Here is a 23,248-nt window from a genome sequence, read left to right on the forward strand (position 1 = left end):
ATATTCTTTGAAGGGCGCTTACGATTTTTTGCGGAAAAATCTGAAAACTATTCAAAATTAATAGTCATTCAAGTCATCGTGCAAAAGTTTGGAACTTACTTAAATCTGTGAAATCTCAAACCAATCATGTACGCGCCATTATTTGTGCTCATAAAAGCTTTAAACTATTGAAATCGGGTGAAAAATGGCAGAGATATTGACAAAAATGATGTTTGTACGGCTCAGGTGAACCCAAACTTTTGCACGATTTGCATCATACTGAGGGGTGAACCCAAACTTTTGCACGATGACTTGACTGACTGTTTCATTGATTTTGAATACTTTCCAGATTTTTCCGCCAAAATTTCGTGGGGTCTCTTCAAAGAATATAAGATTGCGATTCTAATGACACTTTGATTTAAAATTTTGGTCGATCCAATGCTGAAGAAATTAGATATGATTTTTCACTGTGTTTTTTGAAAAATATAACAACTTTAAGTAAATATTTAGTATGCAAAATTCAAAAAATGTTTTTGGAAAAATACAAACGAAGTAAGAATAACTCTTTGCCTTTTGAATGCGGCTTAGAGAGTTTCAATTGGTCGTGTAATCACAGAGATATGGACAGAACAGTTTTGTATGTTTTTTAGGGGGTGAACCCAAACTTTTGCACGGGAATGTATATTACAAACATGCCATTCTTTTTGAAATTGTGGGGCAAACGTGGACATCAAGTTTACTAAACATTGATATTTCATTGTGTGTTGATATGATTTTATTTGAATTGAACGAATATCACATACTATAATACCGATGTCCGGATATCGATTCAAAAGTGTCCGGATTTAAAGACATCGTTTCCGTCAGGTGTCCGGATTTATAGACAAGACATTTGAATGATTTTCATATTAAAATCATGGTTTTTACCAAAAAGTTCCTCACTTTCGTAAAGATCTTGCTTGAAATAATGAATTGAACAATATTACATTAAGAATTTCCTAAAACAAAACACACATATTAGAGTTCGAACTGTGTCACCTTAAGCGTCCGGGTATTGATGCATCACGGTACAGGATCTGCTTTTCAAAGCTAGAGAAACACGTGCTCCCTTTCACCCATCACGCGTGGAATATCTATTGCCAATGACAACGATATATGTATGCGGTTTCCATAGCAACGATATGTTTGGGTCACTTTGATGAAACTTGTTACTTGAAAACGATATCCTAAAACTGATAAGTGATACATGGATACGGTTAAGGATACTGCTCTCTAATTCATTTTCACCACAAACCACATATTCACAAACTAATCGCAACTATGCAGCTCAATGGCTGAGCTACACATCCTCGGTGAGCTGTGTCACGCGTCCGACTTCGAGGAACCGAACCTGTTCTGCCGGTGGAGTGTCCAGTTTGGCTCGTGCTGGAAGGTGATCGAGGGCCATTCGGAGGGACAGAGTAGTACCAGTGCTGACCGTGTAGGACATAGGTCCCATTTTGGCACCCCGATCGATCTGCACCTGGCTTGCCGGGGTATTCAGGGTTGGCCCAAGATTCACATCGAAGTGTACGCGCTGAATTCGTTTGAGAACTATTGGCCCGTGGGGTACGGGTTTGCGTTTGTGCCTACGCAACCGGGACTGCAGCGAGTGCGGGTGGCAACGTGGAAAGTTTCGTCGGCCAGGTTTTTCGATACGGTTCGGGAGAAGTTCCACACCGGGGGGTTTACTGTTGCCAAGAGTGATATAGTGTTTTCGGGGATTGAGCGGTATAAACTGCTCACCAAGTCGTCTGGGAGTGTCGAATTGGAATTGATGTTAATATTTAAAAACTTTGCTGAAAATGGCGTGGAGTTGCGGTAGAATCGGATTGATTTTTGTTTGGACAATTGCACTAGTCGTAGGTGACCAAGATGCTCACATGCAAAAATTTGTTAAAATTGATGTGTCCAAAATCAATCAGAAGCCAAATAATGATACGACGACTATTACTCCTGGTAATGACACCGTTTTAGGAACAACCATTAGTACATCAACAGCACAAACCACACTTGCGGTAACCAAAAAAGAGGAAAATGCAACTACAGCACCGACAACGACATCAACAACTAGTCCGCCAACATCCACTACGGAAATAGCTCCGTTTGAGCAGCCAAAAGAAGGACGTCTCACGAAGAAGGTTCCCTCCGGCTACTACTGTAAATGTGACCTCAAGGTGGGTAAATTCGTGTAAGGACTGTGTCGAACTATACCTCGGAAATTCGAAGTCCTGTATTTTCTCAAAGAGCTTTATTTTGATCCTTCGAATGTTATTATAGTTTGAGAACATGCTTTACAATTATTGTATCATGAGAAAAAGTTATTTGCATATACTATTTTAGTTTTGACTATACGTCGTACAAATCTCTGTCATGAGGTTCCCATCATAATTTAATGACCGTTTGCAACAAATATCTATACTGTGTTTGAAAAAGTTGTGGAAAAATATGAAGTTGGTGCAAACTCATATTGAAAATTAAAGACATAACAGTCTCTATGTGAACTTTCAATACAAATAGCAACTGAAAAACGTGAATTGTATTCAAGTTTTTGTTTTTTGCTGATCAATAGAAACAAGAAAAGTGATAAATGAATATGGCAAGCAAAAATGTACAAGTAAATTATTAACATTTACATGAGAAGACACCCAGATAGCCGTAGCGGTAAACGCGCAGCTGTTCAGCATGACCAAGCTGAGGGTCGTGGGTTCGAATCCCACCGGTCGAGGATCTTTTCGGATTGGAAATTTTCTCGACTTCCCAGGGCATAGAGTATCTTCGTACCTGCCACACGATATACGCATGCAAAAATGGTCATTGGCATAGTAAGCTCTCAGTTAATAACTGTGGAAGTGCTCATAAGAACACTAAGCTGAGAAGCAGGCTCTGTCCCAGTGGGGACGTAAACGCCAGAAAGAAGAAGAAGATGAGAAGACAAGAAGACAAGCTTTTAGCCCTATTTTCAAAATGCCTGCGTTTCTCATATGGGACAGTTATGCTTTTATGGGCGGTATTGGTGTGTGAAACAAATTGTGAAAACTTCATTGAGATACAAACATGTTCCCATCTTCGAAAATTCTGGAAAACTAGTTTGTAAACTTCTAAGTTGATTTTCACAATACTTCAGAGACGAACCAGCTCAAGGCTAAAAGTCTCTATGATAAAACAAAAAAATTCTTACATTTTATAGTTGGGACTGACTTACGGCAGTAAAGTATTGCTCATAAAAGCATAACTGTTCCATATGGGAAGCGTTCAAAGAGAAAATACCGCTCAATGTTTGAAGTTTGTCTTCTTATACAAATGTCCATAATTTCATGCACATTTCTTCATGTCATATTCAATTTGCACTACTACATAAATAACTGATTTCATTATTCAGCAAAAAATATAAGCTTGAACTCAGTTCACATTATGCAGCAGCCTCTTATTGCACAGTTTCAGACGATTCGGCCGAGAAAAACCCCCCATGCCAAAGTGAATCATGAAAGTGCCCAAGTAGCTCCTGCACCCTATATTATTAACTTTTTACGAAAATGTCCTGTTTTTGAACTTCATTTGTCCCGTTTTTATCCTGTTACAGTCTGGTCAGCCCATTGATAAATAATAAAGATGCACGGTACCTTGGCACCCCCACTAATTCGAACAGTACCTCATTCAAACTATCGGGGTTCATTTTTGCTTTGAACATCTAGTCCCCCTAGACCGTGTTTCTGGTTGCAGAGACCATAAATTATTCAAAAGTACACTGAGAGTTGAATATTTTTTGGATGTATGCTTCGTAGAACTTTGAAATTATTCAATTACAGAGCATTAGGTTTTCCATAAATAGTTCGTCACAGTCCTTAATTCGAAAAAAAACTATTTTTCAATCATTTATTCGGTTTTCAGATCAATATCTGTGATGTGAACTGTTGTTGCGACATCGATTGCAGTGAGTCAGTTCTGAGGACTTTTGCATGTGACGAGGAAGAGTTGGATATCGAAGAATACCATCACCAGGAGGGGCTGCAGTCGTGCGAGGTCCAGGGAGGATTGTTTTGCTTGGTTGGCGAAAGGCGAGATACCACGCGTGGAACGGTAAGTAAGAAATTTCGAAATCTAAACCATGCTGCTTCAAATTATGGTTAGGGTTCCTACTACAGTCAACTTTTTGAAGTCATTTTATTTATGTCAATGGTCACCAAACTGCGGCCCTTGAGAGCATTTTGTGCGGCCCGCGAACAGATTTTGGATAGCAATGTGAAGTGGCCCGCAAGTAGTGAATGATTATTATTATTATCTTTATTAACGAGATTTGCAGCCCGAGGCTGGCTCATCTCGGTAAGTAGTGAATGATGACAACATTTGAATTCTTATGTTCTTGCAACCGAGTACCGTAAAATGGGGTGAAGTTGATCATTTTTGAGCGGTTATAGTCAATAAGATCTGGTGGGATGCATGTATTATCATCCAAATATTTTTAAAACCAGTACTTGATGAATGTTCATCAAATAATGTAGAGGGAATTTTTACCAAATGCTGTTATAATAACAAAAATAATGTTTAGTAATCGAAAAGTGAATTTTTTGATTCCGGGGTGAAGTTGATCATATACTATAGGTTTCCAAAAGTAAAAAGACATGCTTTTCACTAAATATGGGGTCACTGAATTCGAATCAAGTCTCAAAAATATTACAACTTGTTAATAAATCGATAAATTTTGGAATTGAAGTTTATGAATTAAAGAATAAAACACATTAAACGCCTAAATGTAGGCAATTTTCTTGGAAATTGACGACTTGTTCAAGAAAAGAACATATTTTATCCGCGGAAATGATTTTTTATACTCAATTCACATTCAAAACTGGGTTCAGAAAAGAAATCTGGAATTTATGAGACAGTTCATTTGAATGGTGTATTTATATGGGCTCGGTAAAACTCGATTGTTTGAAGAAGAACCCTTCAACAGTTCATAAAACATTTCCTGAAAATTATGTTTTTTTCATGGTATAATTATCTCCAATGTCAATTCAAATTTAGGAAAATCAAGAGCGGCTATCAGACAATGCAACAACACAGAAATTTTGAAAATTGAAATCTAATTATAGCTCTACTGGCAGACTAAACATGTGGGTACGGGAATGATCAACTTCACTCCACTGATCAACAACACCCCGAATTACGGTACTAAAAACACGAGCCATGCTTTTCCATATGGCCAACAATTGATTGACGAGTAGGAAATAATGAGGTATAGACTGTGTTTATTAGGTCAGGAATAGTTTGAATTTTGTTGAACACCCTAAAATCTTACAGTTATTTCGAATCAAAAAAATGTATCGGCAGGCAGTGTTGACCAGACTCATTTCCCCGAAATTCTAATTGTTAAGCCATGAACTGTTATAACTGTGCGTTGTATTCCTGAGATGGAGGGGGAGGTGGTTGGGCTTGAGTGTTGCACATGGGATCCGACAGTTTCGATCTCGGCGGGCCACAATTCAAGTTTCGGTGAAATGATTCGCACTCACTCACTCACTCATTTCATTTCACCGAAACTTGAATTGTGGCTCTCCGGGATCAAAATTGATCGACTTTGTGCGCAGTACTCAAGCTTAACCATCTGCTTTTCCATCTTAGGAGGATAGAGCATGGTTGTAGTAGTTTGTGGCTTCGTAGTTCGGAAAATGTTATTTTCGGGGAAATGAGTCTGAACAACACTATCGGCAGGCTACGGGCTTCAAATTGCCTCACGATTTCAAAAATTTCGTCGCTTCTCAATAACGTTCAGCGTTTATAACATTAAAATGTATCCCAGTTTTAAAAAAAAGACCGGACTCCTCAGATATTTCTCATAAATGTATTAGGTAGGTTTTGAATTTTGACTTGGTTGAAAATATTTAAAGATTTTAAAAAAAATGGAAGGAATCATTGAAATTTATGAGAATTAAGATATTTCTTGTCATCAACTTTTCCTAAAATTCCATAAATCTCATCTTCCTATTTATAAAAAAGAAATCTTTATAGTCACATAAAAAGTTGTTCAAATGAATCCTCACCAGTGCTGGGAATCGTGATGAAATAAAAAATCGTCATCCAGAATAATTACTCCTACTTTTGTTTACGTTGGAATGCTCTTTCGATCGAAAACCGTTTTTCATTCCCGTTTACGCCAAACAATAAACTGGGCCATGGAATCGAACGAATAGGATTCAATCTAAAGTTGGATCCGTCGTAAACAAGAATAAGGGTGTTCAACTCTGCCCGAGTGATCGGTGTTGCGTTACCGACGAAAGTTTACAGGACTAACATCAATCCAAAATAGTTAATAACGAAGTGCGTTCCTTTTGATCCCCTTTCTTAAAGAAGGAGGAGTTTGTTGTATACACAAATGACGTTTGTTGCTACACAAATGACGTTTGTTGCTACACAAATGACGAATTCCATCACAAAATTGCATGTATTGGCAATTGAACCAGTTTTCCTCATTGTACTACAATAGCCCTGTTAGTAAGTATGTGGATTTTACGATTGAAAGATCGCTTGTTCGATTCCGCATGCGTTTTTTTTTTTGTTTGTGCCCTATTGTTTTTTTTTTTTAAAGCTCAGAATCTGTCGACGACAAGATTGTTAATTTTGTCAGCTCAGAGCTCCGGAACGAATGAAGCTTATTTGTTCGTCATGACGCAAGACCTATGTGACGGATCACTGCAGCAAAAAGTCATCCAACGCTTCAATGACTAAGACGATTCTTTCTTCAGCTTCGTCGCCGACTTTTTCCATTTGACGGCAAAGATTGTCTACTCTGATGCTCACATAACTTGCGGCCCGTGTCAGGTTTTGAAACCTTTGAAGTGGCCCGTTCTAGTAGTTAGGTTGAGGACCACTGATTTATGTTGTTGTTCAATTCTATGAAATGTAATTTTGAGCACTTGGACAAGAAATTATATGAGTGCTCGCAATATCTTTTTTTTATTACAATCCATTTTTTATTTTCACGTTTTCCTATCGGTCATTGCAATTTGCAGGAGACTTCCGAACAAGAAGTACTTCAATTTTCTCCAAACAAAAATAATTTCAAAGTAGATGTTGAGTTAGAAAGAGCAATTTACATTGACTAAAGTATCAAGTTATGAAGAAATCAACGAATGAACAGCAAGATGTATTGAATACTGAGAGACTTAATAATCTATCGAATTTAAGAAAATATCATGTTATGGAGGGTCTACTGAAATTTCAAAGGAATTTCCATTCATGTGATTCGTGATAAGTGTTTCCACAATAAACTGAAAATTTTTCAGCAGTGTAGTCATTAAATTTATCTTCCGTTTGCTACTGACAAGAAAAGGAATTGCCTATTTCGATGCGTGGAAAATTTCTTCCCAGAAATGGTCCAGAAAATCATATTTTTCTGATCGCAGTACGCAGTTCAGAAGAAATGTTATTTCAAAGGGGGCTCTCTGTAGGATATTTCTTGGCCCATTCAGTCAAGCAATTTTTTTTACTTTTCTTGAGCGAAACAGCATCTTCTTCTTTCTGGCGTTACGTCCCAACTGGGTTAAAGCCTGCTTCTCAGATTAGTGTTCATATGAGCACTTCCACAGTTATTAACTGAGAGCTTTCTTTGCCGATTGACCATTTTTGCATGTGTATATCGTGTGGCAGGTACGATGATACTCTATGCCCTGGGATTCGAGAAAATTTCCATTACGAAAAGATCCTCGACCAGCGGGATTCGAACCCACGACCCTCAGCATGGTCATGCTGAATAGCTGCGCGTTTACCGCTACGGCTATCTGGGCCCCAGCGAAACAGCATACTTAGCTTTATTTGTGAAATAAAAAAAGAAGTAGGTTGTGATTTGATGCAGCATGTGGAAAGTGCAATGCAAAACATACTCGATTCCAATTGGGATGTTAAGCAAAAGAAGTACCATATGGTCGGGGTTCTGCTAAACCGCACCAAGTGTCAAAAGCATCATTTTGAGATATTTAACTTTAAAGTTCACTCATCTGCGAGTAAATCGCAAATGACTCTTTTGAAAATTTCACCGTTCACAAATGACTAATAGGGTCCAATAAGTAACTCAAGATATAATATTCAAAAAATTCATCAAATATTTTCCATTTAATTAGATTTGATTTCAAATCAAGAGGTACTCAGTTCACTCTGGCTGAACAAAAATTGAAGAAAATGGTTTTCAGTTCGGTATGGCTGAATGTGTTTCATGATTTCCAGGAACACAGGAGAAAGAAAAAAAATAAAAAGGGTTCATATCATCGCCATGCATGTTGGAATGCTTGTCACAAATGTTTATGCACTGTGAACGGAAAAGATTTGTAATTTTCCATAGAACTGGTCACAATGTAGTGGTATGAATTGGTACTAGCCAATACGTATTCTAACGTATTCTATCGACTTTCTCTTGATGGATTATCTATTTCAACAGAAGAGTTATTGAACCAAGTCCCTCACGCATTCAAAGATTCGAAAAAGACAATAATGATGTAGTTGAAGAATGTGCCGATCGAAAAATAACCATGAATTCGTTCTGCCAGAGCGCACCAAGTTACTCCCATTTAATACACTTTGGCTGAACAAGTTCACGATTATTAAATTTTATGTGAAGTGGATACCAAGAATGGCATGCGTTTCATCATTCCCGTTGTATATGAAACTGCTTGTGCTTTATTGTTCAAAAATAGTCATAAAAGCTGAAAGTTGATTGATTTTATATAACTCCCTGTTAGGGACAACGTAAAAAAAATATTTATCGGGATTCGAACTCGTGTCCTTCGAGTGGTGATAAGGCGTGCTACCTCTCGGTCATTTAGAACTGTTGAATTGAGAGCGAATAACTAGAAACAAGCTGTGCGCGATCTGATCTAGAAGGCTTGATGATGAAAACAGGTGAAAACGTCATTTTCCGAACAGCTAAAGCGAAGTATGCACATCAACAGAAAAGAAATGGCCTATCTCGATGCGTGGGAAATTTCTTGCAAGAAATGCTTAAGAAAAGCATTTTTCTTTGATCGCAGTACGCAGTTGAAAAGAAATGTCAATTCAAATGAAGCTCACTGTAGGAAATTTCTTGACCATTTCTTGAGCAGAAATTTTTACTTTTCTTGAGTCGAACAGCATACTTAGCTTAAAGCGCACCAAGTGCTTCCAAGTTATTCAGACAACATCAAATTTAAATGTCTTGTTATTTCATCACGGCTCATGCTTGGTCCCATCGACATATTATATATAAAGCGAAGGTAAGCGTCTTGCGAATGTTGATATCTCTTCTTCACACAAAAACACGATTTTTATATAAATGGTACTTGGTGCGGTGTGGCTGAACAAAATTTCAATGATATTAGATCAGCACCACCGAAACAAAGCCGTTAACTTACATGAGAAACTAAAATCCTTTGGTGTTGTTACTGTATGTTGTCCGGAATGGCCACTTAACAATATTTAAGGAAGAATTAAAAAAAAAATGCCGTCTTTAATCAGAATACTAAATAACCTCTAATGACAAGCTAAGGTTTATGGTTCGCTCTGGTTGGATACAATTCCAGTTTTACTTTTTGAATTTACTCAACGAGGGATGGTTCAAATTATTCGATATCTTAAATGTAGAAAGGTTATGATAATCTGAATCCTCTAGTGTAAATAACTCATTTTTGAAAAAATTGGCGTTTGGTGCGGTTTAGCAGAACCCCGACCATATAGTCTTCGAAGTATGTATAAAATACAATTTTGCCTAACGGGCAGGATCATGTTGATGATGTTTGTGTTCTAGAATAAAGGCGTAAATAATATGATATGAAGAACTACTCCTTCGGAATTCAAACATGGCTTTCTTAATAAGCCCCTTCTAATGATTTCAATGGCACTAATCTGCAGCGATATTGAACGCTCGAAGTCGATCTTTGTTTTTTTTTGTCTCTTTCGCGATATTTATGCCTTCAAAGTTTTGGTACATTAGGGAAATTAGATTGCTAGCTGTTTCACCTTAAGTCAAGATTTTAACATTAAACACATTCTGCAAAAATTTCTTACAGAAACCATTCCAGTCATATTAATCGGATTTGCTTAAGACTTACTCCGAGTATAAGTTTAAATAATTCCTCTACCTATTCATGCAAATTATTTTTCCAATATTTTCTTTGAACACATGTTCAGCCATTCTTCTGAGGACCTCTCGAAAAGTCCAAGACCAAGAAACTTTATTTTATTTTCTGCGTGATATTTTTCAAAAAATCTCCGGAATGATTCATAAACAAAAAAACTCTCAGAGAAATTTACCAGAAACTCATCTGAGAACACCTTCGCAACTTCTCTAGAGATCATTCATGATGTTATTCCTGGAGTAGATGAAGATCAAGAGGTGGAATAGAAGTTTCTTTTGGCGGCAGGGGCTTTTCAGAACGATTATCCGTAGGTAGACAATTTGAAGGGAAGGAATTGTATCTACCAGCTGCAATATCGGCATACGAGTTTGCTTGGGTAGATCCATTCGAAATTAAAAGATTAGAGCGGATACCCGACGAAATAAAACTAGTTTGTGAATGAGCATGATTATAATCTTCCTGATGAGTTTGATGAAAGAAAAACGATAATTATTCGAAATTCTGCCAGGGTAATTCCGGGAACGAGAAACATTACCGTTCATCTGCCCGGTACGAGCCTTGACGACTCGCCTACGCAAAGGACAATCCCAAAAGTTAGACTTATGGTTGCCACCGCAATTTGCGCATACAAACTTTTTAGTATCTTCCTTCACAGCACAGACGTCTTTAGCGAGAAGAACCTCCGCAAATCATGCATTTAGCATCCATGCGGCAACGTTTTGTTCCATGACTCCACTTTAGGCACCGACGGCACTGAGTTGGGTTCTGGAAATTTCCTCCAGGTATCTGGAATTGTTCCCTTGTCACACGGACATCCAGTCTTGCTTTTTCTCAAACTTTAATATTATTTAGATGTTTTCTTTAAGCCTTTTGTAAACTAAATAATATTCTTGTAAAAGCCCTCTCCGAACAATGCCAGATTGGGTTTTTTTATTCATAATGATTACTTGGACTGGGGAAAAGCATTTATTCCATTTTTGATCTGTTCAGGTGACTTATAGTCACTTAAGAGACATTTCAAGACGACTTTGAACAAGCGTTCAGTTTTGTCATCATAAGTATAAAAATTGTGCTTCTTCTCTTCAAGATGTTTGAGTAGAAGTTCGCGATCTTTAAAAGTTATAGGCAAAACACGACAGTCTCATTTATTTGCGATTTGGGAGGAAACTTTGATTCCTCTAATGGAGTTCAAGATCTCCTGCCTAAATCCCCCAAATTCGGAACAACTGACCACGATAGGCGGCACTCTTTGCTTCTTCACTTGAATCAAAGAGCCTGAGCTTGAGACTGCTTCGATTTGGTGTTCGGAAAATATGTCTAGAGCATTGAACTGAATGCTCATTTCGATGCAATTATCTACATTATCCATTTCACCCTTGGAAGAAAGTTCGCATTCCGGAGAAACGTCCTTTCTTCCATTCTTGCCACGTTTAATGACAGTTTTAAAGCGAAGTAGGCCGTCATTGAAATTTGTACTGATCATCGATGATTGCGGCTCATCTGTTTAACAATTGCGAATTAAAGAAAATCACTTGGATTTGAACTGGCATAGCTGAAAAAGTATCAGCATACTTTCTACACGCAAGCGCAAGAAGTGATACTTTTCTGAACCAACGTTACTTATGATGACTGAGTTTTATCACTTTGAAATTGCAATTTGCAAAATTAACATGGCTGTTAAAACGAATGACGGGCTACTTAACCCACTTTTTTGGAAAGAAGTAGTGAATTCAGAGATTCACCTTTCCTTTTGTTAGTAGTTGCAGCCATGTTTAGTAAATAAACAAAGAAGACGTGACCTTCAAAAGGTGTTTTCCCAAGACGGTATCCAAGCAGTTATGCCACATACACAGATTTATCTGTAATTACACAGAATTTTTCCTGTTCTTCCCTACAGATATTTTGATAAAAAAGGTTACTCTGTTTAGTTTTTCTCAATGTTTTTTTTTAACTTTTAAAAACAATTATGATCTTTATTATAGTTTTAGTAGAACTAGTTCAAATATATAATTCTATACATACATAATATAATATAATACAGCTATAATACGTTTGCAAAGATTCTTTTTGACCTTAAACAAAAAAAAATTGGATTTTTGCTCAACACAGATTTTTACCAAGTTTTCAAGAGGTTGACCTAAGACAAAAAATATTTTTTCGGCCTAAAACACAGAGGGGTCGTCCGTAAACCACAGAACAAATGACCACGGTCCTAAAAAAAAATAAAATTTTTGTATAGACAAATGACCACGAGTGGGTACGGGGGTGTCTGGAATCCCAAAAAAATGATCACGTGGTTAATGGACAGTAGAGAGATGCAAATTTTGAAATTTTGGCTCCCCTATACTTAAACGATTTTTATTATGGTAAATAGCATCCTCCCAAAGTTTGAAGTGATTCGGAAGAAATTTGACTGTGCTCACGCCATTTGAAGTTTATATGGAGATTACTATGGAAAACGCCAACCTTTCGTGTGCAGCCCTCTATCTCGTCGTCATAATATTTTATGGAAAAGTGAACAAACTCTACTCATGTGAAATTTTCCCAGCTACAACTTTGCCGAAGACTACATTTCGATTGGACGTCAGGATAAATTGCTATTCATAATCATAAAGTGGGTTTGCATTTTGCATGCTTAACCAACTTCGCGGCAAGCAACAGTGGTGCTCATAGCGGATAGAATGGGGCTCTGCACAAAAATCTGTCTCTCTCTTTCCCTCTTTCATGAAATTAGTAAGGGTTCATTCAAATATTACGTAACGCAAAATTTGTCAATTTTAGACCCCCTCCCTCCCCCACGTAACAGCTTTTGTATGTAAAATTTAAAATTTTTGTATGGGGCGTAACACTATGTAAGACCCCCTCCCTCCCCCTGTTGCGTTACGTAATATTTGAACGATCCCTAAACAACAAGGCCAGTAAACGTCAAAGTTTCATACAAAATCAAAACAGTGCAGAGCCCCTAGTAATCCAGTAATCCAGGCTACTATGTGCTACAGCAAAAAAGCAGTGTTGCTCTGAAAGTAATTGAATGATCATCTCAGCATGATTAAGACGTTGTTATCAAAGATAACAAATTATCCTTACGTCAAACCAAAATGTGGTCTTCGGCAAAGTTGTAGAAGGAAAGATTTCACATGAGAAGAGTATAATAACTATTTTATAGAATATTTTTACAAGCAGTTAGAGGACGGAATACAAAAGATTTGCATTTTCCATAGTAATTTCCATATAAGCTTCAAGTAGCATGTGCACAACCAAATTTCTTCCAAATCACTTCAAATTTTGGGAGTATGATTTTTATCATAAAAGAAGACGTTTAAGCATAGGGGAGCAGAAAATTCAAAATTTGCATCAGTCTAATGGACAGCTCCAGATGAGATTCGGATCCAACGGAAAATCGAAGGCACGGGTCCAATCAAGGAGCATAAAGGGATCAATAATAGAAAAAATAGTACTGAAAAGTACCGTTTTTTATTTTAGCACTGAAGAGTACTGTTTAATTGTTTTAGGTAGTTTTTAAAAACTTCCAAGAGCAGAAAGAATTTGTGTACGCACAGCACGAAGGTATGATGCGCACTGAAATTAATTTGATTATTTTCTATTACAGTTTTATGACTCGAGACTTAAAGAAATCGCTACCAAACGGAAATGGATCGATATATTTCCGGTTGATACCAACTCAAAGGATAAAATTGCCTCTTCTTATCGTGTGAACGATATCATAAAATTCTACAACGAGACCAGTGAACATGTCGAACCATTCAGTATGTGTCTCATATAAAAATCTTTTCATTACTCTGTATCTAATTCAATTCGTATCTATCCGTAGATCTTCCCCGATCTCTCACCAACTCGGAATGCCAGATTTTGCAACCAATCCGCTTTCTTCAGGACCAAACCACCGAGTGTCTGCGTACCTCATTAGATGAGCTAGAAAGCTTCACAACCACTTTGATGGAGCAGCAATCTCATCTACGCTATCTCAGACTGCCCAAAGCGGAAATCATGGAACACTGCTTGGACCAGGATTGCTTCAACAGCTCCATGCAGTTTTGTAGCTTCGCAGGGCTGAACTGCCGCTCAACTAACTCCTCCGAGAGTAACGATGACGATGGAGAACTTTGGTACTGTCCTCGAATCAACTTTGAGTTCCAGCACAACTACACCCACCTGGAAGGTTTGAACATCAAATTCCTCTGCGGTCGAGCCGAACTTTTCGACATGAAGGGGGACAAAATTTGGACGCGATTGAGCGTGAAGTTTACTCGTAAAAATGAGGAAAAGTTTTCCCGAAGCGTTAGCGGTAATCTGGGTTACCTCAAGGGAAAACCGTTGATTGTATCGAACCTACTAATTCCCGAGAACGACACGATGGAAGACATACGCACCAAGAAGTACATGTTAAGCTACTTCACCAATGGCACCAGACTGCCCGACGACACTTTCCGCTTAAAATTACCTAAAAGCAAACGAAATCAATGCGTGCTAGAAGACCAACCCACGATTCTTTTCGGAGAGGACTCGTGGAACAAGTGTAACTTTTCGCCTCAGCTGAACGTGACTCAAGACTCCAACTTCACAGAAGTCTGCAAAATTCTTCAAAAGGGGATAGACGATATCCTTCTGCATGGCATTCGCCTGAAATTCCCAGGAACGAACTTGGACGAAGTGAATTGGTTCGCCTCCATGTACGGCAATCCGGTCAACCGCAGCTCGGATTGGATCCAGTTTCGAACGGTGAACGTCTTGAACGAAGATGTGACTGGAAGTGTTTCCCCAGAAAAATCGAACTTCAAATGCAACAACATGGTCATCAACGTACGATATCAGTTCTTCCACGCGCAAACAACGGTACGCAATGTACCTCGGCAGCACGTGCTGCGGGAAGCGGAGATTGTGTTCGGACCGCGGGTCAATTTGCAGTTCGCGTTGGAGGAGGACATTCGAGTGCCGGTGTTCGTGCAGGTTCAGTTCTTCGATTTGACCTCCAGCGGTATAAACAGCGGGTGTCGCAATTTTGGGAGGATTTCAATATGGTGGTGTTTTACATGGTTGGGGTTGATTATAGTAAATAGGTTTGATTGATATAAATAATAATTATTCCTAAAAGTATTTTAAAACTGTGAGAATGAAATATACATTATTAATCAGAAACTGAATTTTATTAACCTTCCTTGATTCCGAACAAAAGTTACAGTACTGATTTTTGGAAAGTTTCTGATGAATCCTCTTAGAATTTTATCTCGCTTCTCATTAGTATTCTTCCTTTATACTCATCAAAAATATTACATGATCCTCATTGAAATCTTCTGATGAATCCTCAAAAGCATATTATTTATCCTCTCAGAATAATTTCAGGTTTCTCAAAAGAATCTTAAAAACAAATCTTATAGGAATCGTCAAAGAGTTGTTATCAGATTCCTATCAGAAATCTTATCAGAATATTCTCACAATCTCATTAGAATCTAAGATACTCATCAGTTCTCTACTACGATTCACATCAGAATCCTTTCAGAGTTCTTATTGGAATCATCTTAGATTTATTGTAAAATTTATCTCGCAATCCTCAATTTTTCTAGGACTCTGATCAGGTTTGTTTCAGGATTTTTATCAGAACCTTCCCAGGATTGTCTACAGATTCATCTCCGAATTCTTATCAGAACTCTATCAGGATTCTCACCGGATCTTTTAAGACCCTTCCTGACGCCTGTGAAAAGTTGTGCTGTAAAACGTAAAGAATCATTTAACTAATATGAACATTATTCAGCGTATTGCGCAAGCTAAAGGAATTGTAGATTTTTGTCCTGAACAAATCTTCAGATCCGATTTTTTCGGCCTGTTAGACGACGATGTTTTTACGTAGAGCGACGGCTTTCCGCGACGATTGGACAGACGTATCTTATTACTATCTAAAAAAAATCAGTTCTTTACCATATAGAGGACTTACTTTACTTTTGCTGGCTCTACGTCCTTCAAGACATGACCTGCGGCACAATATTACGCCAACTAACTCGGTCCATGGCTGCTAACCTCCAATTTCTCGATCGCCCCACACTTCCAAGATCCTGCTTCACTTGGTCAAACCTGAGACGAGACTCGCGAAGACGGTCTTCTTTTTCTGTGATTGCTGAGTTTTTTTCTTATTCCACTTTGTGTTTATACTAATTATGCGCATGCTGTTCAAAACCTCACATGAACCTCTCAGCAAAAAATGATTGAGTTTGCATCACATCGAATCATAAATACCCGTTTGAGTAAAATTTCACGCCAGCAAACGTAGCAGACATTATAAATAATTAAGCTTCTGCTTAGATTTATCTGCAACTTTGGAAAAAACTGCTCCGCCGTCTGAGATTTTTAATAACAGTTTACTTTGAACACAATACTTTTCACTTTTTCAGCCCTAAAAACGGTGGGCTGCATTTGACGTTTCGTGAGAGGGGAATCTGGGCTGCATATGACGTTGATATTTTTCCTCTTCGCGAGTCTCTCTCAGGGTCAAACCACCTAGCTCGTTGCGCTCCCCTTCGTCTTGAACCGGCCGGATTTGAGGTGAACACCATTTTTGCGGGATTGTTGTCCGGCATTCTCATAACGTGTCCTGCCCATCGTACCCTTCCAGCTTTGGCGACTTTCTGGATACTGGGTTCACCGTAGAGTTGCGCAAGCTCGTTCTTCTCCTCCATACGCCGTTCTCACATACTCCGCCGAAGATCGTCCTAAGCACACGTCGTCCAAAAACTCCTAGCGCTTGCAGGTCCTCTTCGAGCATTGTCCACGTCTCATGCCCGTAGAGCACTACCGGTCTTATTAGCGTCTTGTACATGGTACACTTAGTACGGAGGTGAAGTTTACCAGACCGCAAGGTCTTGTGGAGTCCGTAGTAAGCACGACTTCCAGCAATGATACGTCTTCGAATTTCGCTGCTGCAGTTGTTATCCGACGTTAACAATGATCCGAGGTAGACAAATTCGTCCACCACCTCGAACTCATCCTCGTCGATCGTCACGCGTCTGCCAATGCGAGCTCTATCGCGCAGACAGCAGATATTTCGTCTTCGACGTATTTACCTTCAATCCAACCCGATCTGCTTCACGTTCCAGCCTGGTATACTGTTCAGAAACTACCTGGAACGTTCTTCCGACAATGTCCACGTCGTCAGCAAAGCAGATGAACTGGTTGGATTTATTGAAGATCGTGCCCCGCATGTTGAAGCCCGCCCGTTTCATAACACCTTCTAGCGCAATATTTAACAGCAGGCAGGGAAGACCATCGCCTTGTCGAAGTCCTTTGCGTGTTTCAAACGGGTCTGATAATGCACCCGATATCTTCACACAGCACTGTACACTAGACTGATGCAAATTTTCAAGTTTTTGCTCCCCTATGCTTAAACGATGTCAATTATGATGATAATGATCCTCCCAAAAATTGAAGTGATTCGGAAGAAATTTGGTTGTGCACACGCTGTTTTAAGTTTATATGGTGATTACTATGGAAAACGCCAATCTTTTGTGTTCAGCCCTTTATTTCTTTGTCATAATATTTTGTGGAAAAGTGAACCCACTCATCACATGTGAAAACTTCCCAGCAACAACTTTGCTGAAGACCACATTTTGATTGGACGTAAGAATAATTTGTTATTATTGATAATAAAGTCTATATCATGCTGAGATGATCATCCGATTACTTTCAAAGCAACACTGCTTTCTTGCTGTAGAACATAGTAGGGTGATGTGCTAGTATCCATCGTATTAAGGATTGATCAGTGAGAACTGTAATTTTCTCAGTATTGCAGTTAATGATGCTGATACAAACCGATGCCAAACAATTCTTTCTCAAAACGGCTTCAGCATTGTACAATAACATTTTGATAAATCTTGATCTCTGTTTGGAAATAATGCAAAGAAAATGCATCTTACCGTATTCTCAGTCCGTCGTATCGTTTTCAACTCCGTCGCAATCAGTTTCCAGATTCGTCTCACAACTTACGGCTCACTGTGTGTATTGAGTGGTCAAAACACAACATATCAACGCTATAATAAAATGTTTTACTAGAATATATAGATCTACGGGCATCTCCCTCCATTCCTTCAGCATGATGGAATATACTAATTTCCTTTAAAATTAATTGTTCGTCATCAAAATTCAGCCCGAACATATGAACACAATTCCTTTTGACCGTACAATTATGGCATTTGCTCACAGTACAGCGAAAACAACACAATCAAAGGAATCGTATTTTTACGTCGAGCGTCGCGCACACATTGGTGCACATAAGCTTTTTTTTCTCACTACGACGGATTGAACTTTGTTTACATCCTTAATTATACGCGGCGGTTGAGGAAATTTCGTAAAATTTGGTGATTTATTGAAGTATTACGGCGTGTGATTGGAATGAAATCCTTCAGTGAAGAAGTACGAAGGTTTTCCATAGTGAAAATAAGTGCCCGGCGAAGTGAGTCACCCACGGGGGCGGGAAGAAACTTGTGTTGGAAAGTGGTGTGGCTCAGTCGATCGCTAAGCATTTCTCTCAAATCGTGTTCGTCCATGCGATTTCGGTGAAAAAGTGCAAAGTGGATGATTGAACTGAAATTATTTACCAAAATACAGCAGTTTTATTGCATTTTTGGTGTACAAGTGTACAAACCATAACAGCTTTCACAAAATTACACTTGGATAATGAATCTATGTTGCAGGTAAGTTTGAATATCCGCCGTAGTGGAACATTTAAAGTTTGATACGACGAATAGTAGCGCTTACGACGAAGAAGAACAAAACCCTAGCCTGGATTACTTTGATCTATTCTTCCCGCCAAGAGCACCACTGTTGCCTGCCGAACAGTTGGTGAAGCATGGTACATGCAAACCAACTTTATGATGATGAATAACAATTTATCCTGAGGTCCAATCAAAATGCGGTCTTCGGCAAAGTTGTAGCTATGAAAATTTCACATGAGATGAGTGTGTTCACAGTTCCATAAAATTTTATGACGAAGAGATAGAGGGCTGAACACAAAAGGTTGGCGTTTTCCATAGTAATCTCCATATAAACTTCAAATGGCGTGTGCACAGTCAATTTTTGTCCGAATCACTTCAAAATTTGGGAGGATGCTATTAACCATAATTTAAATCGTTTAAGCATAGGGGAGCTAAAATTTCAAAACTCTACTGTACACTATCCATCGTTGCTATAATCAGTCTAGTCAGTTTCCCGGGAAAACCATTCTCGTCCATAATCTTCCATAGCTCTTTGCGGTTGATGGTATCATAGGCCGCTTTGAAATCGATGAATAGGTGGTGCGTAGAGATATTCGCGACACTTTTGGTGGATCTGCCGCAACATAAAGATTTGGTCTGTCGTCGATCGCCCGTCCACAAAACCGGCTTGATAACTTCCCACAAATCTGCTTGCCAGTGGCGATAGACGGCGGAAGAAGATCTGGGAAAGCACTTTATAGGCTGCGTTAAGAATGGTGATTGCTCGATAGTTCTCACATTCTAACTTGTCACCCTTTTTGTATATTGGGTATATTATTCCCTCCTTCCACTCCTCCGGTAGCTGTTCTGTATCCCAGATCCTGGCTATCAATCGGTGCAGACAAGTGGCCAACCTGTCCGGGCCCATTTTAATAAGTTACGCTCCAATACCATCCTTTCCAGCTGCTTTGTTGTTCTTGAGCTGTTTGATAGCATCCTTAACTTCACCTATTGTGGTAGTTGGCACGTCTCCCTCATCCGCCGTACTGATGAAGCCATTCCTCCTGCTGTCCTGATCTTCCTCCACTGCGCCGTTTAGGTGTTCATCGTAGTGCTGCTTCCACCCTTCAATCACCTCACGTTCGTCCGTCAAGATACATTGAGTTTCTTGTAGAACTTACGTGTTTCTTGAGAACGATACAGCTGCTCCATCTCTTCGCACTCCAACTCTTCCAGGCGTCGCTTTTGTATGCCGGAATAGATGGGTTTGCTGTCTTCGCTTCTGTTTGTATCGTTCCACGTTTTGACGAGTGCCTCGCTGCAGCATCATCGCCCGCGCTGCACCAACCGTTTCGTCGATTTGCTTCCACGAACCCAATGGCACCTTCCGCTGCGTTGTTTATGGCTGCTTTGAGACTACTCCAGCAGTCCTCAAGAGGGGCTTCGGTACCGAATGTTGTTCACAACGGAGAGTCGTTGGCGCACTTTAACCGTCCGAACCGATGTTTGCGTCGCGATAAGTTCTGACGTCGATAATGTCCGAGAAGTGTCTTCCATCAATCAAAACGTGGTCGATTTGCGATTCAGTTTGTTGGAGTGATCTCCAGGTGTACCGATATGGGAGGCTGTGCTGGAAGTAGGTACTACGTATGGCCATGTTTTTGGAGGCGGCAAAATCAATCAGTCTAAGGCCGTTTTCGTTCGTAAGCTGGTGAGCGCTGAATTTCCCTATAGTCGGTCTAAATTCCTCCTCCTGGCCAACCTGAGCGTTGAGATCTTCGATAACGATTTTGACATCATGGCTTGGGCAGCCGTCGTATTCACGTTCCAGCGTAGAAAGCGTCCTTATCGTCATCGTCCCTTGCTAGATGAGGGCTGTGCACGTTGATTATGCTTATATTGAAGAAACGGCCTTTGATCCTCAACTTGCACATTCTGTTGTCGATTGGCCACCACCCAATCACGCGCCTCTGCATTTCGCCCATCACGATGAAAGCTGTGCCCAGCTCATGTCTGTTGCCGCAGCTCTGGTAGATGGTATAACCATCCCTATACGTATGTACCGTCGACCCTTTCCAGCAAACCTCCTGCAGCGCTACGATGTCGAACTTGCGGACTCTCAATAATTCGGAAAGAATATGGATACTTCTCAAGAAATTGATAGACTTACAGTTCCATGATCCGAGTTTCCAATCGTTAGTCCGTTTTCGATGCCTGGGTCTATGCCGATTGTTCCGGTACGAATTTACATTGTACGCTTCCTGTACTGATGATTTTTACGGCTGGCTTATAAGGCCTGCACCAACCCCCTGAGGGTCACGCACAAATTACATCACGCTCCGAGGGGGTGAAGGGGGTCAAGCCAAGCGTGACAAGCCTTACAAAATTTTCGGAGGATTCATACAAAAAACTTGACAAGGGGGGGGGGGCAAAAAAGCTGAAATTTAGCGTGACATAATTTGTGTACCATCCCCTGTCTCGCCGGAGCATCATCGTGCACAGCACTGTTTAGAGTCCCAAGCTGGCACTAGGACGATGATCAGCCGCTCCTCACATGGAGAACAGACGCTGTTTTGAGCCGCCCCTAACATGGAGAACAGACGCTCTGATAAGCTACAACCTCAGAAGAGAGGAGCCCCCCTTCCCTGTCATCATACGACCAAGCTCCCACCAGGGTTGGTTACCCGATCTTCCCTATGGTTACTCGTACCCCAGGCGGCACCACGGGGAGGTAGGGATAGGAGTTACTGGACAAGAGGCTAAGGACCACAAATGGGGTCAATTTTATACCTGCAGGTACGCGAAGTACAAATGGTACGTATTGTCCACTCATTTACCACCCATATAGAGGACAAATGCACTAAAATTTACCAAAGTTGCTCTTTCAGCTAGGAATCCCGAAACAGCAGCATCTGCGGCTTTCGGAGGAGAATTTTCAGATTTGAGCCAATCTAGATGTGGAGAGCGAAAATGTATGCAGAATGAAGGGACAGATATCGAGATGTAGAACATGTGGATGTTCCTCATAAAGATGTGGAGAGTCGACTGTAATGCTTCGCACGATGAAAATTTATTAAAAACTTGCATTGATGTGATTATTGATCCTATAAATTAGGAGTTTGCCAAGGCTAGTAAAAAACATGTAGACTTACCGGAATCTCATCCCAGAATGCCTGGATGCTGAACGTCTGCTTCACCCTGGCCCAATAATGGTGACTTCTCCTCGGCGGGCTTAGAGGTTAACCACACTACACTTCACACACAAGAATAGCGGGGTCCCACTGCAGTTTTAGGTGATTTGGGATTTGTTCCGATTTTCGTTTCGACCCACTTCATACAGGCACTTGTGGTTTCGACGGTCTTGGTGGATACCGTCACTGGCCGGGTTCACGTGGTCGCCGATATTGACCTCATCACGAGGCACTTCAACGTCCGGGGTTTCACTCGCGGGTAACAGTTCTTAATTGCGTTGGCTTCCACAACACTTGCCAACTTCCAGTCTCTTGCCGAACGATATACGATAGCAATATGCAATATTAAGTTTTAAAGGGGGTTCCCAAGAAACATTTGCCTATTTTATAATCATTTATTAAGCAATTTTTCACAACTACATACTGAATAGTTGCTTTTTTATATTACTTTGCAGCTGCTACGCACACATTGTTCAAGCAAATTTGGCGAAATTATTAAGCTTCTTATCATTTAGTGACTGTAATCATATATTGTAATGATGTTCATTCAGGTTTCACTTAGCTTAATAAGGATTGATGATTTAACAACGCTAGTTTAACAAACTACATTATTGTAGTTTAATTCGGCATCATGTTTAACAACATTTTAATTATTTCCAAGTGAAGCCTTTGTTCAGGCGTTGTTCACACAAATTTGGAGAAGTTATAAAGCGTGTCGTTGTATATTGACTTTGTTCTACAACTTCAAAATCGCTTTATAAGCATTTATCTCAGCTTTTATTCAACTGCCACAAAATTGATTGAAAACAAATAAATGACTAAAAATAGCTAACATTGTATACATCAAATGCAGTGTATAACCTTACCATGAATTAATAACCACACTTTTAATAATTACCTGAATACTGGATTCGAACTCGAGACCTTCCCATCGTCAGCGGTATACCATGCCATCTGCGCCATCCTTGAATTCATATATCAGCCTTCCAGTGCCCAATATAAACCTCTTGTAGCTGATTATTGATCATGCTTGAGCTTCTATTCAGCAGTAACTAATCAACACGTGCTATGCTGATCAGCAACTGAATAATAACATAAAAAGATATAATATGTTTTGCTGCTGTTGTGTTGTGACTGAGTACGTAAGATGTCTCTTGTTGCGCTGTGATTAATTCTAGAATTCGCTAGTAAACGTGTTTCCGTTAATTCATTCAAATGTGCGTTTGATTGACTAGTTGTG

The 23,248-nt window shown here is 39.6% G+C and overlaps 2 protein-coding genes across 2 annotated transcripts; both read left to right on the plus strand.

The window, feature by feature from the left end:
* The first annotated feature begins 1,058 nt into the window (after window positions 1-1,058).
* On the plus strand, window positions 1,059-1,933 carry LOC110675629 (B9 domain-containing protein 2). The gene has a single exon (XM_021841126.1). The coding sequence runs from the start codon at window positions 1,310-1,312 to the stop codon at window positions 1,841-1,843; it is 534 nt and encodes a 177-aa protein (XP_021696818.1). The 5' UTR covers window positions 1,059-1,309; the 3' UTR covers window positions 1,844-1,933.
* LOC5572350 (tectonic) lies at window positions 1,902-22,271 on the plus strand. Its single transcript, XM_021846894.1, has 5 exons — window positions 1,902-2,195; window positions 3,910-4,098; window positions 13,729-13,885; window positions 13,951-15,086; window positions 22,158-22,271. The coding sequence occupies exons 1-5, from the start codon at window positions 1,902-1,904 to the stop codon at window positions 22,269-22,271; spliced, it is 1,890 nt and encodes a 629-aa protein (XP_021702586.1).
* The last annotated feature ends 977 nt before the right edge of the window (window positions 22,272-23,248 follow it).

This window comes from Aedes aegypti, chromosome 2 (assembly GCF_002204515.2).
Source record: "Aedes aegypti strain LVP_AGWG chromosome 2, AaegL5.0 Primary Assembly, whole genome shotgun sequence".
Classification (NCBI taxonomy): Eukaryota; Metazoa; Arthropoda; class Insecta; order Diptera; family Culicidae; genus Aedes; species Aedes aegypti.

Bases quoted from the DNA above. Each gene is read 5' to 3' on its own strand.
- LOC110675629 (XM_021841126.1), top strand. From the start codon at position 1,310: ATGGCTGAGCTACACATCCTCGGTGAGCTGTGTCACGCGTCCGACTTC.
- LOC5572350 (XM_021846894.1), top strand. From the start codon at position 1,902: ATGCAAAAATTTGTTAAAATTGATGTGTCCAAAATCAATCAGAAGCCA. The intron at 2,196-3,909 runs GTGGGTAAATTC...TTCGGTTTTCAG, and splicing joins ACTGTAAATGTGACCTCAAG to ATCAATATCTGTGATGTGAA. The intron at 13,886-13,950 runs GTATGTGTCTCA...ATCTATCCGTAG, and splicing joins TGAACATGTCGAACCATTCA to ATCTTCCCCGATCTCTCACC.